The 13,869-nt window shown below is 43.0% G+C and overlaps 1 protein-coding gene across 4 annotated transcripts in view; it reads left to right on the top strand.

The window, feature by feature from the left end:
• The first annotated feature begins 3,596 nt into the window (after window positions 1-3,596).
• Window positions 3,597-13,869, top strand: part of SELENOI (selenoprotein I) — a 44,000-nt gene continuing 33,727 nt past the window's right edge. Inside the window, exon 1 of one of the 4 annotated variants that reach the window (XR_004482457.2) lies at window positions 3,597-3,782. Coding sequence is in view for 3 of the 4 variants with exons in the window: in XM_033425098.2 (XP_033280989.1) it covers window positions 3,726-3,782 (57 nt within the window). In the remaining variant the exon portion in view is untranslated. The remainder of the gene's footprint in view (window positions 3,783-13,869) is intronic. The other 3 variants (XM_033425098.2, XM_033425097.2, XM_004268109.4) reach the window with 3 other exon arrangements.

Below are 13,869 nucleotides of genomic sequence, written 5' to 3'. Positions count from 1 at the left end.
CCACTTCACGTGCTCTATGAAATAACTATAAGGTAGGACAAGAATTATGATCACTTTACAGATCAGTTGATCTCATCTTAGAGAAGTTAAATGATATAGTTTAATTAAATTTCAGAGATAAATAGGATCTTAGAGATTTAGTCTAATGCCCACTCTTTAAAAAAGAGAACATGTTATGTGACTTCCCTGATGGCACAGTGGTCAAGAATCCACCTGCCAATGCAGGGGACACAGGTTCGAGCCCTGGTCCGGGAAGATCCCACATGCCGCGGAGCAACTAAGCCCATGCACCACAACTACTGAAGCCCGCATGCCTAGAGCCCGTGCTCCGCAACAAGAGAAGCCACCACAATGAGAAGCCCGCGCACCGTGACAAAGAATAGCCCCCACTCACCGCAACTAGAGAAAGCCCGCACAACAACAAAGACCCAACGCAGCAAATAAATAAATAAATAAATAAATAAATAAATAAATAAATACTCAATGTGATTTAAAAAAAAAAGAGAGAAAGAACACGTTTAGGTGAAGTAAGCTGTCTAGGATCACACAGCCAGTATGTAACAGATGTCAAAGTATAGACAAAGTTCTGTGTTATGTTTTAGTTTAGAAATTCTCAGACTGACTCATAATTGATTCAAACTTGTTACAATCTTCTGCAGAAGAGAGGCAGCAAATTGTAACTGCTTTCACAAAATTAAAAGCTGCTCTTTTTAAAACACTGCTTTTTTTTTTTTTTTTTTTTTTTTTGCGGTACGCGGGCCTCTCACTGTTGTGGCCTCTCCCGTTGAGGAGCACAGGCTCCGGACGCACAGGCTCAGCGGCCATGGCTCATGGGCCCAACCGCTCCGCCGCATGTGGGAGCTTCCCGGACCGGGGCACGAACCTGTGTCCCCTGCATTGGCAGGCGGACTCTCAACCACTGCGCCACCAGGGAAGCCCTAAAACACTGCTTTTGAAGAAAATGTTAGAGAGGTAGGAAAAAATTTTACAAAATCAGAAGTGTCACTTTGAATTTGCTTCATCTGAAGTGATTAACAATAACTGCAGTTTATGAGCTACTATTAGGTGCATGTACTCAAGTCACATTTTATGGCTTTTCACAATTAACTAAATATCTTTTACAAGTATGAAGTTTATATGCCAGATCCGTAACCACAGGTCTTATATTAAAAATCATTTAGGGCTTCCCTGATGGCACAGTGGTTAAGAATTCGCCCGCCACTGCAGGCGACAGGGGTTTGAGCCCTGGTCCGGGAAGATCCCACATGCTGCGGAGCAACTAAGCCTGGGTGCCACAACTACTGAGCCTGCGCTCTAGAGCTCGTGCGCCACAACTACTGAGCCTGCGCTCTAGAGCCCGCATGCCTAGAGCTTGTGTTCCGCGAGAGGCCACCACGATGAGAGGCCCGCGCACTGCAATGAAGAGTACCCCCCGCTCCCCACAACTAGAGGACGCCTGTGTGCAGCAACGAAGACCCAACGCAGCCAAAAATAAAATAAAGTGGATTTCTATAAAAAAATTAAAAAATAAAAATCATACAAGTATTTTTTCTCTCCATATCGATTAAAAGAAACACATAATAGAGGAAATCTATAGTGTATTACTTGGGAGAATAGCTTCAGTCTGATTAACAGATTTGTCTAAAATTCCAATTCAGTTTTCTTATTAATACACAGAGAGGATTTAAATACAGTACCTGCACAAAGAAAATACTTTTATAAGGAGGTGGTTTCATAGTTTTCCTTTCATTAGAGCCAACTTCCTTCTTAAAGGGAGGTTCACATTTCCAATGTCCTTTTCAAAGCTGGGCACTTCACAGTGTATCAGAGATCTTTGCTCACTCATTCAACAGAAGGTGTTGACCAGGTACCATTTGCAAGCTGCTAAGCTATGGGACATGGGGAAAATTAGGTTGTATAAGATACAAATCCTCCCCTTAGGGCAAGTGAGGGAAAATAATACCCAAATTTATTGCTCATCTACCATGCCCCAAGTATGATGATAGATGTTTTACATCTATTACCTCGTAAGAATCTTTATTTATTTATTTATTTATTTATTTTTGGCTGTGTTGGGTCTTCGTTGCTGCGCGGGTTTTCTCTAGTTGCAGCGAGTGGGGGCTGCTCTTTGTTGTGGTGTGTGGGCTTCTCATTGCGGTGGCTTCTCTTGTTGTGGAGCATGAGCTCTAGGTGCGTGGGTTTCAGTAGTTGTGGCACGCGGGCTCAGTAGTTGGGGCTCTCAGGCTCTAGAGCGCAGGCTCAGTAGTTGTGGTGCACGGGCTTAGTTGTTCCGTGGCATGTGGGATCTTCCCGGACCAGGGCTCGAACCCGTGTCCCCTGCATTGGCAGGTGGATTCTTAACCACTGCGCCACCAGGGAAGTCCCTATCTCGTGAGAATCTTAAAGTTTAGAAGGTAAGACATATGCAGAAACAATAATATACTTGACATATATTGAGTCGTCAATTAGTATTTGTTGAATGAATGAATGCAAAGAACATAAGAGATCTCAAAATAATTACCCTTGTTTCAGAGTCCCAGAGAGATTGAGAGGCTCCCTTATGTGGTGGCTTTCCATACCAGAGACCAAGTTTGGGTTGACCATTTCCGAGCTGTGTAATTAAGTGATCCTGGTCAGGTTAGGTAGTCAGAATTTTGATTTCCTAATCTGCAAAGTGGGTAAAATGCCTTCCGTTTCTCACCGTGTTGTTACAGGGGTTGGTGATAAGCTATGTAAATTTCCCCACCTATAAGGCGATCAATAAATGGTAGCAACTATTACCATTATTCAATTTTATTATTAGTCTGATACACACTAGCCATCGATCTAGTGTTCTTTCCGTAATTGTCTCCAGTTATGTAAACGCACTTCTTGCAAACGCATTTAAGGACCCCTAGAGACTCAGGGATCAGTGTTTTTATCTGGTCGGGAGACATGGCAATCTTCATTTGGAACAGAGCAATAAATAGAGCGGAGTGTGTCCAAGGTTCACAAACAACGCTGTCCCTAGGGGTTTGTCTCCAAAGCTCTTTCACGCCCCTTTACCGACTGCAAAAAGCCTCTCACTGGCTTCTCTACAGCAAATTACGTTCACTAAGCTACTGCGTGCAGCGCACTGTGCCAGGAGCTGTAAGCGGGCTGGGCACAGACGCTTTGTCTGCTTTTACTTCACGGCTTGGGGGAACTAAGCCCTCTTTCCTGAGGTACTGCTGAACTGATTCGCACGCAATCACCCTACCCCACCCCCCCAAGACTAAAAAGGTAACCCCAAAGCTCTACCCAGGTACAGATGCCACATCACCGCCAGCACACCCCAAAGACGAAGAGCGAGGCCTCCTGGGAAACTGACCTTTCACCTCCCCTCTTGCCTTACCTCAACTCACCAATTTTGACGCTAGCTAATAAAGCGACGAGGAAGCCTAGAAGGCGGAACTTAGTGGCTCCCGATCTACGCTGATTGGACTGCGACTGCGCGAAGGGGGAACCGCGTGAGCCTGGTAGCTACACCCCCTCGGTGGGCGGGGAGAAGTGGGGGCTGCGCTTGCGCTCTGGCAGGCGGCGGAAGTGGCTGGGGTGGCTACGCGTGCGCGGTGGGCGGAGCACGGCTTTTCCAGCTCCTTTGCCAGCCCAGGTCTTCCCAGTCTTGCCCAGCTGGTGTGGTGCTCGTGTTTCTCCATCTCGTCGTGGAGCGTCGCTGCCGAGTGGGCGCTAGTGTTCGCGTCGTCATGGCTGGTTACGAATACGTGAGCCCGGAGCAGCTGGCCGGCTTTGATAAATACAAGGTAGCGCGGGCCCCGCGGACTCCACTCTCCCTGCTGGTCCCGGCCTCTCCTAGGCGCCTAAGGGGCCGGCGCGGTCCGTGTCACCTTGTGCCGCGTGGCTCCGGGCAGGCTGAAGGGAGTTTCTCCGTGGGTCCTGCCGAGTGCTGGGGCTTTGGGGTCGGGGAGCGTGGGAGCATCCTAGGCCCGCCGCTCCGACTCGGTACCCTCCCGGGGGATTGCCTTTTCCTTAGGAGACCGGTCGACGAGAGTGGAGCGAGAGAATTCCCTTCGCTTCTTTACTTCGTTATTATTATTTTTAGTCCCCTGAGAGGTGATGCAGTTCCCTTCGGTGGTGTCTTAATTGTCTTCATTTTAATGAAGAAGTTTCTACTCGGCTCTCTTGCGTTCAACTTCGGAGATGGAGAGAATCATTTGGCAGATGAGGCCCGGGGAGGGAGAGTGACTGCTGGGGCCAAACTGCTGATGCGCTCGCTTCCACTCCCAGCAAAGAGGCGCCTGGGCGGCCAGTGAAGTACGTGTGCACAGGCAGGAACTGGAACTGTGTAGTGGAAAGAGCGCGGGTTTTGGAGTACATATAAACCTGATACCGAACCTGATACCAGAATCTAATTTCTTTATTTGGCTTTGGGCCAAATAATAGTCTCTACGATGCAGAATGATTATGAGAATTGGAGAAGCGCCTAGTACATAATGGGCCTCCAGTAAATGCTGATTGTTCACTTTCCTTCACGTACGGTTCTCCTCCACGACTCCCTTATCAGTGAATGACTCCACTATCCGTCCAGTCAGTTGCCCAAGCCCCACATCTGGGCAGTAACCTTTCGTCCTTGCTACCTGAGTCGCTTTCACTACTGAGTCCTCTACCCCACCCACCAGCCGGTGAATCACCAGGTCCTGTATGTTCTGTCATTTTTAGCCTAAAGTAGGAAGATGGTTCCATTACCACTCTCCCCAGATATACTTTAATCTTTTAATTTTAGAATGGTTCTAGAATATTTTAGAATAGATTTACAGAAAAATTGTGAAGATCATACATACATAGTTCCCATATACTCCACACCCGGTTTTCCCTGTTATTAACATCTTATGGTACATTTGTCACAATTAATGAACCGATATTTACACATTATTATTAACGTAGGCGCATACTTTATTCAGATCTCCTTAGTTTTCACCTGATGTTCTTTTTCTGTTCTGGGATCTCATCCAGAGTACCACATCACATTTACTCATCACATCTCAAGGCTCCTCTTGGCTATGACAATTTCTCAGACTTTTCTTGTTTTTGATAACCTTGACAGTTTTGAGGAGTTCTGGTCAGGTATTGTGTAGAATGTCCCTCAACTGGGATTTGTCTGATGTTTTTCTCATGATTAGACAAGGGTCATGGGGTTTGGGGGGGAAGACCACAGGGTTGAAGTGCCTTTCTCATTGTGAGAAGAGTACATGTCATCATGTCATCGGCATGACTTATCACTGTTGATGTTGATTTTGATCACCTTGCTGAGGTGGTTTTTGTCAGGTTTCTCTTTGAAAAGAAGTCAGTATGTGCAGCCCTCACTTAAGGAGTGGAGAGTTATGCTGCACCTCCTTGAGGGCAGAGTGTTGACATAATTTATTTGGATTTCTGCGTGGAAGATTTATCTTTTCTTCCCAATGTATATTTATTCAATGATTTATTTATATCAGTATGAATTCATGGATATTTATTTTACACTTTGGGTTATAATCCAATACTACTTGATATGGTTGCTTGCGCACATCCACTTTTGCCCTTCCAGTTCTTTCTCTATGCTTCGTAGTGATCTTTTAAAAAAATGTACATCTGGTCACATCACTCCTTTGCTTAAAATCCTCCATTGTCTTCCCTTTGCTCTTGGAATGAAGTCCAAAAATCCAGAACATGATCTGCATGGCTCTGAATGACCTGGCCCTTGTCTGTCTGTGTCATCAGCTTCATGTCATGCCACTCACTGTCTACCCCTCCCAACATTAGCAGCCATCTCCCTCGTCCCCTTTTTTTTCAGATCTTCAAGTAATGTTGTTACGTCTGCTAGGAATGTAGCTGCCCATTTATGTTCATCTTCACATCTTAAGTATTCCTCAGAGAAGCATTCCCTAAGTATCTCATTCCCCTTGAGTGTGCTCTCACAGTAGCCTCTGCTCCTTTATGGAATTAGTTCTTTAGGTGTTTCCCCATTAGAATGCAGTACCCAAGTGGTTACACTTGCCTTATGGATCGCCATGACCTGAGCACAGTGCTTCTGTGCATAGGCATCCAGTAAACATTTGTGGAATGAATGAATGACTGAGAAGAGTCATAGTGGATCTTGTCAAACTGGAATTGGGATAACTGTTAAGAGACCTTACAAGGTCGCATAGTGCGTTCCTCTGCCTTCAAGCAATGTGGTACCATACCAGTTTGAACTGAGGTGCTGACTTGTCTGAACATTTTAAGTCGAAATTTAACCCAGTGCAGGGCTTTCACTAAAGAAGGTTGTTAACCTAGATACCTCTTGTTTTCCCTTAAGCTCCGCCACCTTTCTGTTACCTCTTCTGCACTGTAAATATTGACTTTTTATATAAATATAAAACTTTTTCTTCCTTACTAGGATCTGGCTTTCTAGTAGGTGCCAATAGACTAGCTGTTTCATTTGCAGCATTGTCTGTAATAGGGAATCTTCTTTTTTTTTTTATAAGCTGTCTTTCCTAGATTTGTATTTCTGACTAGATAGGTGTCCTAATTTACAGAAAATTTTAGTGTGATTTTTCCATTCCTATTTTTCCCTCTTCTGTTATCTGACTCACTTCCTGTGTCTGAGAGCAGATTTCCTATCATCTTGGAAAACAAAGGTCAATTTAGCCAGCATCCAATGTTCACTAAAACGTAGTTTATTGATGTTATTTTAGTTATAATGAGGCTTCCTTTAAAAAACTGGGGGTGGGGGTGTGTGGCACAAATTTATAACCTAAACTTCTTCTAGTAGAAGGTTCTTTACTCAGTACTGCGTTCATATTAAAAAAATATGAATCCAAAGGTCCAAAGGAAAAAAGTCTGTGTGGTCAGTTTAACTGGAACATGAATTGCACCTAGAGACCTTTGCTTCCTGAAGATCACCCATTCCCATTATGTGGGCTTCGACAGTGAGTGCTTTGTAAATGCTGATCGCATTAAAACAGCTTTTGAGGAAGATCATCCCATAAATGGGTAAAGACCCAAAACACTCGAAAGAGATTTTTATTCCCTGATGTGACCCTGTGTATTAAAACAAAGAGTTGTAGAGAAAAATTGGTACTATAAAAGCAGCTGGTGGAAAAATTACTTTTGAACCAGTTTAATTTCTTTATCCTCCCTAGAGGTACATCTGAGGAGCTACAGTTGGAAACCTGGCGGTTATTCAGAATAACTCCTGAAAGGAGTGCACACATGGAGTAGTAATTAGGTTTCTGTAGTAAGAAACTGTTAAGACAATTGATTTTGAGTATAGAAGAAAGCATGGGATGGATTCTGTGTTATATGCTCTCTAAACACTTGTGTTCTTCATTGTGTTACCCCAGCCTTATCAAACAGTTGAATAATTAGTTGAGTGTCTGCCCTCTCTGTTAGGATATGAGCTCTGGGAGGGCACATCCTACAGCTCTCTTGTTCCATGTGACCAAGGTCTGGCACATGAACAGAGTAGGCATTTGACAAATATTTGTTGAAGGAATGCAAGTGTAAAAGAATAAAAACCATTTTGGAAGTATGGTAAAATGGAGCTGTGCATCTCCTGGAAATCGGAAGGATACTTTTGTATTTTGAATGTGAAGATGTAGAAAGTTTAACCACCATTGTTCTCTGTTGCTTATTAATGTACCTTCAGACAGTTATGTTGAGGGATTTCACTCTCATGAGGCTTATCATTCCTTCTCTCTTCGTACCCTATCTTTAGTTGAAGGATTTCCCCACTTATCTGAGGGTGAAACTTCTATTGTGGTATACCTAATCTGACCTAAGGAAGGCTTAGTTTTAATTGATAGTGTAGCAGCTAGTTTCAAATTGTATCATATCATTTTGCTTCAGAGAGGAAGTGTTCTGTGCAATATCTTGTTTGGTTTCAAGAATATAATTTTACGATGAATTGGTTTCTGCTATTCTGGTAGTTAATTAACTTGACTGTCAACAATAGCCTGATTACAGGAATTGTGATAATTGTGAATTTAGGTGGGAAGGAGAGGCTGCATACATCTTGATGGTAATGCTAAAGAACTGGAATCTGGCCTGCACCCTTACTGGTTCATGCAGTTTGATTTTGTTTATTCAGTAAGCATTTATTCAGGGCCTGCTCTGGGTCAGACATGGCACTGGGGCTGCAAAATTAAGCTAAGCTAGAATTCCTGACTTCAAGGAACTCAGTTTGGTGGCATATGGGCAAGGAAATAAACAGATATAAAGAATTAATAAATACAGTTAGGTAAGTGTTGGGTGCTGTGGGAGAGAAGGAAGCAGCTCCAGGGAGTAAGGGTTAAAGCTGAGAAAGGCTTCAGAGAGGGGATGGAGGGGAAGGCAGAGCTCAGTCTAGAGGATGAAGCTGAGTAGGCAGGCCCCAGTTCTTACCAGGTGAAGAGGGGAGAAAAGGCATCCCAGCACTGCAGAGCAGTGGGGTGAGTGCACAGGGGTTGAGGCCTGAGAGTATTTTCTGGGAACCGTAAGATGTTAGGTGTTGGGACTTAGTGGTGGAGTGTCCAGAGAAGAGACTGGAGAGGGAGGCGGGGCCCCCTCAGAGGGGGATGATTTGATGTAAAGGATTTCTGGATTTTACCCTGTAGATCATTGTTTCTGTGGTCCAAGGACTATTGGCTTTAGAATCACCTGGGGAAAGTGTTTAGCCAATTTCTAGGTCCATTTTGGGAGGTTCAGATCGGGTAGGTTGCTGTGATATTCATGTTAGACACATACCTCAGGTGGTTCTTAGGTACGTGGTAATGCTATAGGTTTGGGGAGCCACTTACAAATTTTAAACAGGATCAGATTTTAATTTTAGGAAGCTCACCCTGGCAACTAGAAAATGAATGGAGAGCAGGGGAGGTAGGTGTGATCTGGAGACCTTTTAGGATCCTCCCAGATAAAATTGGGTCAGAAATGAGGAAGGCTTGAATCAAAGCAGTGGGGATAGAAGGGGAGATGGGAATCTAAAGGAGGTCAGAACTGGTTAACCTGCCCACTGAATTTGGCCAGCAGATATATTTAATTTGGCTCACACCTACTTTGTTTCAAAAATTAGTATCTTTCCCATAAAAGCCCAGATTTCTGGATTCTCTTGAAAAACTAAAATAGTGGATAACATAGGCCCTGACAAGAATCTCCTGAAGCTGAATAGTGCTTGCCCTCTTCAAAAAGGGTATTTGTGATACAGCCACTGTGGAGAACAGTGTGGAGGTTCCTTAAAAAACTACAGATAGAACTACCATACGACCCAGCAATCCCACTACTGGGCATATACCCTGAGAAAACCATAATTCAAAAAGAGTCATGTACCAAAATGTTCATTGCAGCTCTATTTACAATAGCCAGGACATGGAAGCAACCTAAGTGTCCATCGACAGATGAATGGATAAAGAAGATGTGGCACATATGTACAATGGAATATTACTCAGCCATAAAAAGAAACGAAATTATTTGTAGTGAGGCGGATGGACCTAGAATCTGTCATACAGAGTGAAGTAAGTCAGAAAGAGAAAGACAAATACCGTATGCTAACACATATATATGGAATCTAAGGAAAAAAATAAAAGGTCATGAAGAACCTAAGGGTAAGATGGGAATAAAGACACAGACCTACTAGAGAATGGACTTGAGGATATGGGGAGGGGGAAGGGTAAGCTGTGACAAAGTGAGAGAGTGGCGTGGACATATATACACTACCAAACGTAAAATAGATAGCTAGTGGGAAGCAGCCACATAGCACAGGGAGATCAGCTCGGTGGTCTGTGACCACCTAGAGGGGTGGGATAGGGAGAGTGGGAGGGAGACGGAAGAGGGAGGACATATGGGGATATATGTATACGTATAGCTGATTCACTTTGTTATAAAGCAGAAACTAACACACCATTGTAAAGCAATTATACTCCAATAAAGATGTTAAAAAAAAAAAAGGGTATTTGCTTTCTAGTGTGCCATTTCCCTACCAGTCCCTGTGCTCCACGCAGGTCTGCTTTGTTCAGTTTACCTGCCTGATCCCTATGTACATTTTTTTTCCCCCTATGTACATTTGATTGTGATGCTTGATTTAAGATTTTAAATTGACAGAGCGCAGTAACTGACTAGCTGGAAGGGGTGAAGGTAAAAGATGCGGAGGAGTCTGGGGTGACTCAGGTTCTGGTAGGATGATGGGGTGGAGTCGCTGAGGTAGGGGTTTTGTGAAGCGTTAACTCTTTGGTAATAATGGCCCCCGGCATTCGTTGAGTCTAAGAGTTAATCCTCTTGATGTTTCAGTGAGGAGGTATTTTATTAATATCTCATCATAACCTAACTCGTACGAGATTGGTCCTTACAGAACAGAAGCAAAGTTATAATTTAAATGATGAGTGATGCTGAATCTGGCAGAATAACAGTAATCTTTTGCACAGGGCACTTCTCTTGGACAGGACCATGGGGCAGACTTCTCTTGGAAGGTGTGGTTTTTGGACTTGGAATTAAAACAAAGAAAATTTCATGTTCTAGAGAAATATCATTTGTGGATGAAATGTCCCCCATTAGAGGACTGTTTCTGTAATGATTTCAAAGACTAGAACACTTTTCCTCCAGAGTCACAGGGGAAACATGAGAAATTCCTGATCTTTTGATTTTCACTTGTTATGACTGCAGGCCGACTACAATATAATGTGTTAATTATGGCATTAGCTAGATATGTTACAGTTAACTCAAGCATAACTTATCTTTAGTTGTGCCTTGGTCTCCTTGAGTAGATGTGGGAAACTGGCCTCTCTCACTTGTAAGTACATTAGTAAGGCTTGAAATGTATTTTAGTCATCTTAGATATAGATTTACAAATGTCTCATAGAAAGAATTATTTTTTCAGTTGGCAGAGACAGGAATCTTTCAGAAGGAGTGAGAGAAAAATGGATGGGAAACTTCTGCAGAGTGAGAGAGAGAGATTGTTAGGTAGAAGGTTACTCCATTTCTAGGTGCTATTTGGAAGAAACGAATTGGTTCTTAAACTACTTTCTGAAATATCAGTTCACTGCTGATGGCTTGCTTTTGTAACTGCTGTAATGCTTAAATGTCAAGAACTTCTCTGCTGAATAAGAATTTGCCTGGCGCGTAAGGGAGAGAGGGGAAAGATGTTTCAGTCAGAGTCTGATGGGAACCAAGGCACAGAGCCTGGGCGGATCATGCTAAATTAGAGGCACAAGGAAGTGGAAGGTGTGTGAGGGACCAGGCCGAGCCTAATGAGCTCAATGAGGGGAGGTTGCAATGGCAAGAGCAACGTCATTGTAAATACCCAATAGTGATAATGATAATGATGTCAAACATTTATATAGCACTTACTATATGCCAGGCGTTCTTTAAGTGCTTTACATATATTGTCTCATTTAATATTCACAAGTGCTTTGTGAGGTAGAGGTACTATTATTTACCCCATTTTACTGAGACACAATGTTTAAGTAACTTGCTCAAGGTCCCACAGCTGAGATTTGAACCCAGGCATTCTGCGTCCGGAGTCCATGTTCTTCATGCTATGTTGCCTCTCAGTTCTAAGAACGGCATATAAACTCTGCTTTGTAGTTACTGGGTGTTTTGTGCAAAAGATATAAACATTAGAATAAAGACCTTCAGTGCCGTGCTTAATTGGGTTTGTGTCTAATGTTTACAGATGGGGAAAATGTACAGTGAAAAAGGAAGAACTGACTTTGTTTTCTCTTCCCCCAGTTTTAAATTATTCGTAGGGACAAGTGGGCTTGTATTTGCTAGTCTTATATTTAGTTGACTATTAAGAACATTTCATTCACTATTTGCTCTAATTGCGGTAAATGGCTTTTGATTAACTAATTAGCTTTGGGACTGATAATGAGTTAAATAGAACCCACATCCTAGCTTTGCAATCTTGAGCATAACTTAGTCTCTCTAACCAGGTTTCCTCATCTGTGAAATGGGGTAGTACCTGCCTCATAGGATCAAAATTGTCAAAATTGAATGAGTTAATATTTGTAAAGTGCCTGGCACTTAGTGCTGTGTTAGTGTTAAGTAAATAAAAAATAAAACTTGACATTTGTGCTTCTCTGCTTGTGAACATTTAACTGTCATATAACATATACACACATACTCACACCCGAGGAGGTTATACCAAGAGAAAGGATGTTTCAGCAAAGGAAGAGTAAGTAAATTTTTTCAAATACCACTTTCCTATTTATGAATCTGCAGTACCTCCCACATATTTATCATGTGTTTGATGTCGAGATTCCTCAGCAAGGATTTCAAATCCCTTCACTAAATGACCCCTCCTTTTGTCTTATCTTCTCATCTCTTGTTAGTTTATTATATGTTGTTTAAGTCTAGCAAGCAAACATTTGTCATCAGGACATGCTTGTTCTTGTCTTACTGCTCTAGTTCTTCTCCAGTCGTCTCTCACCACCTTCTCTCCTCTGATTCGTTAGCAGATATAAATGACAGTATTCACGGAAATGGGATCTCATTGTCCACTGAGTCATGTCCTCTGTGGGTGTAGTTCTTAAAGTCCTGTATTGATTAAAAAGTACTTTAAGAAACTTTCAGTTTCTGTCTTAGGGTTAATATAATGCCCCCCCCCTTTTCATTTTCAGTTCGATTTGGTGTTTTTCTTTCTTGGTAGATTATTACTAGCACAGTGCCTTGCATTTAGTGAGTACCTGCTGAATTTTATTATACCTTGTCTCTTGCTCGCAGTGCAGTATTTGAAGTTGCCATCAGGAGGTTTAGGTGTTGACCACTAAGCTGATGGTGTGGCTTTTCCTTCAGCTGAGGAGTTTGCAGGAGTGTCATTCACATTTGTTTTCACCAGAGCAGTGGCCCTCAGACTGGAGGGTGCCTCAGAATCACCTGGGGCGTTTGTTACAAGACAGATTGCTGGGCCCTACCCCCAGGCTGTCTGATTCTGTGTATTTAGGGTAGGGCCCAAGAATTTGCACTCAGTTTGGCAACTACATTTTGAGAAGCACCTCATCAGAGAAATATTCCATTATATTGAAGAGCAGTTAATAAAACCAAGAAACGAATGTAAACGAGTAAGAAGCTATATTACCGTAATGTTCATATATTAACCCTCAAGCATCAGGTAGTCTTGATTTTGTGGATAGGAGCCTCAAGGTATCTCTTACTAGAAAAGAGGATGTTGCAGTGCTTTCAGTATTGGATATTAGTTTTCTATCGCTGGATAACAAATTACCACAGACTTGGTGCATAAAACAACACACATTTATTGTCTCACAGTTTCTGTGAGTCAGGGCACCAGTTACCTGGCTCCTCTGCTTGAGGTCTCGCCAGCCTGCAGTGAAGGTGTCAGCTGGGCTGTGCTTCCATCTGGAGTTTGGGGTCCTCATCCAGGCTCATGTGGTTGTTGGCAGAATTCAGTTCTTTCCAGTTGTAGGGCTGAGGCTCTCGGCTCCTAGTAGTTGCCCACTTTTCTGGCCACATGGCCTTCACCATAGGCAGTTCATAACATTGCTGTTTGCTTCTTCAAGGTCAATGGGAGACTCTTCTCCAAACTGTTAAGATGGAGTCTTAGGTAATGAACTATATCATGGAAGGGACATCTCATCACCTTTGCCCTATAATGTTCTCTCAATCAAGGCAGTGACATCGATCACCTTCACTATATTCTTTTTGTTAGAAGCAAGTTACAGGTTCCACCCTCAGGGGAACGACTGAACCATCAATAGGAGGGGATTGATTATAAAAGGGCTTGACTCACTGGGGATTACCTTAGGGTGTGTCCGCCACAAATTGGAAGACAGAAGAATTGGAGGATGCTGTGTTAATAACAGTTTCAGTGGATCTGGGTAGCTCATGATTGTACTTGAGCCAGGAGCGGGTAATCTGGATTAAAGCAAAGTGATCCATTTCGCAGAA

The sequence above is a fragment of the Orcinus orca genome, chromosome 13, assembly GCF_937001465.1.
Source record: "Orcinus orca chromosome 13, mOrcOrc1.1, whole genome shotgun sequence".
Classification (NCBI taxonomy): domain Eukaryota; kingdom Metazoa; phylum Chordata; class Mammalia; order Artiodactyla; family Delphinidae; genus Orcinus; species Orcinus orca.
Note: the sequence above shows the minus strand (reverse complement) of the source record. Positions and strands in the feature narration are given on the sequence as shown.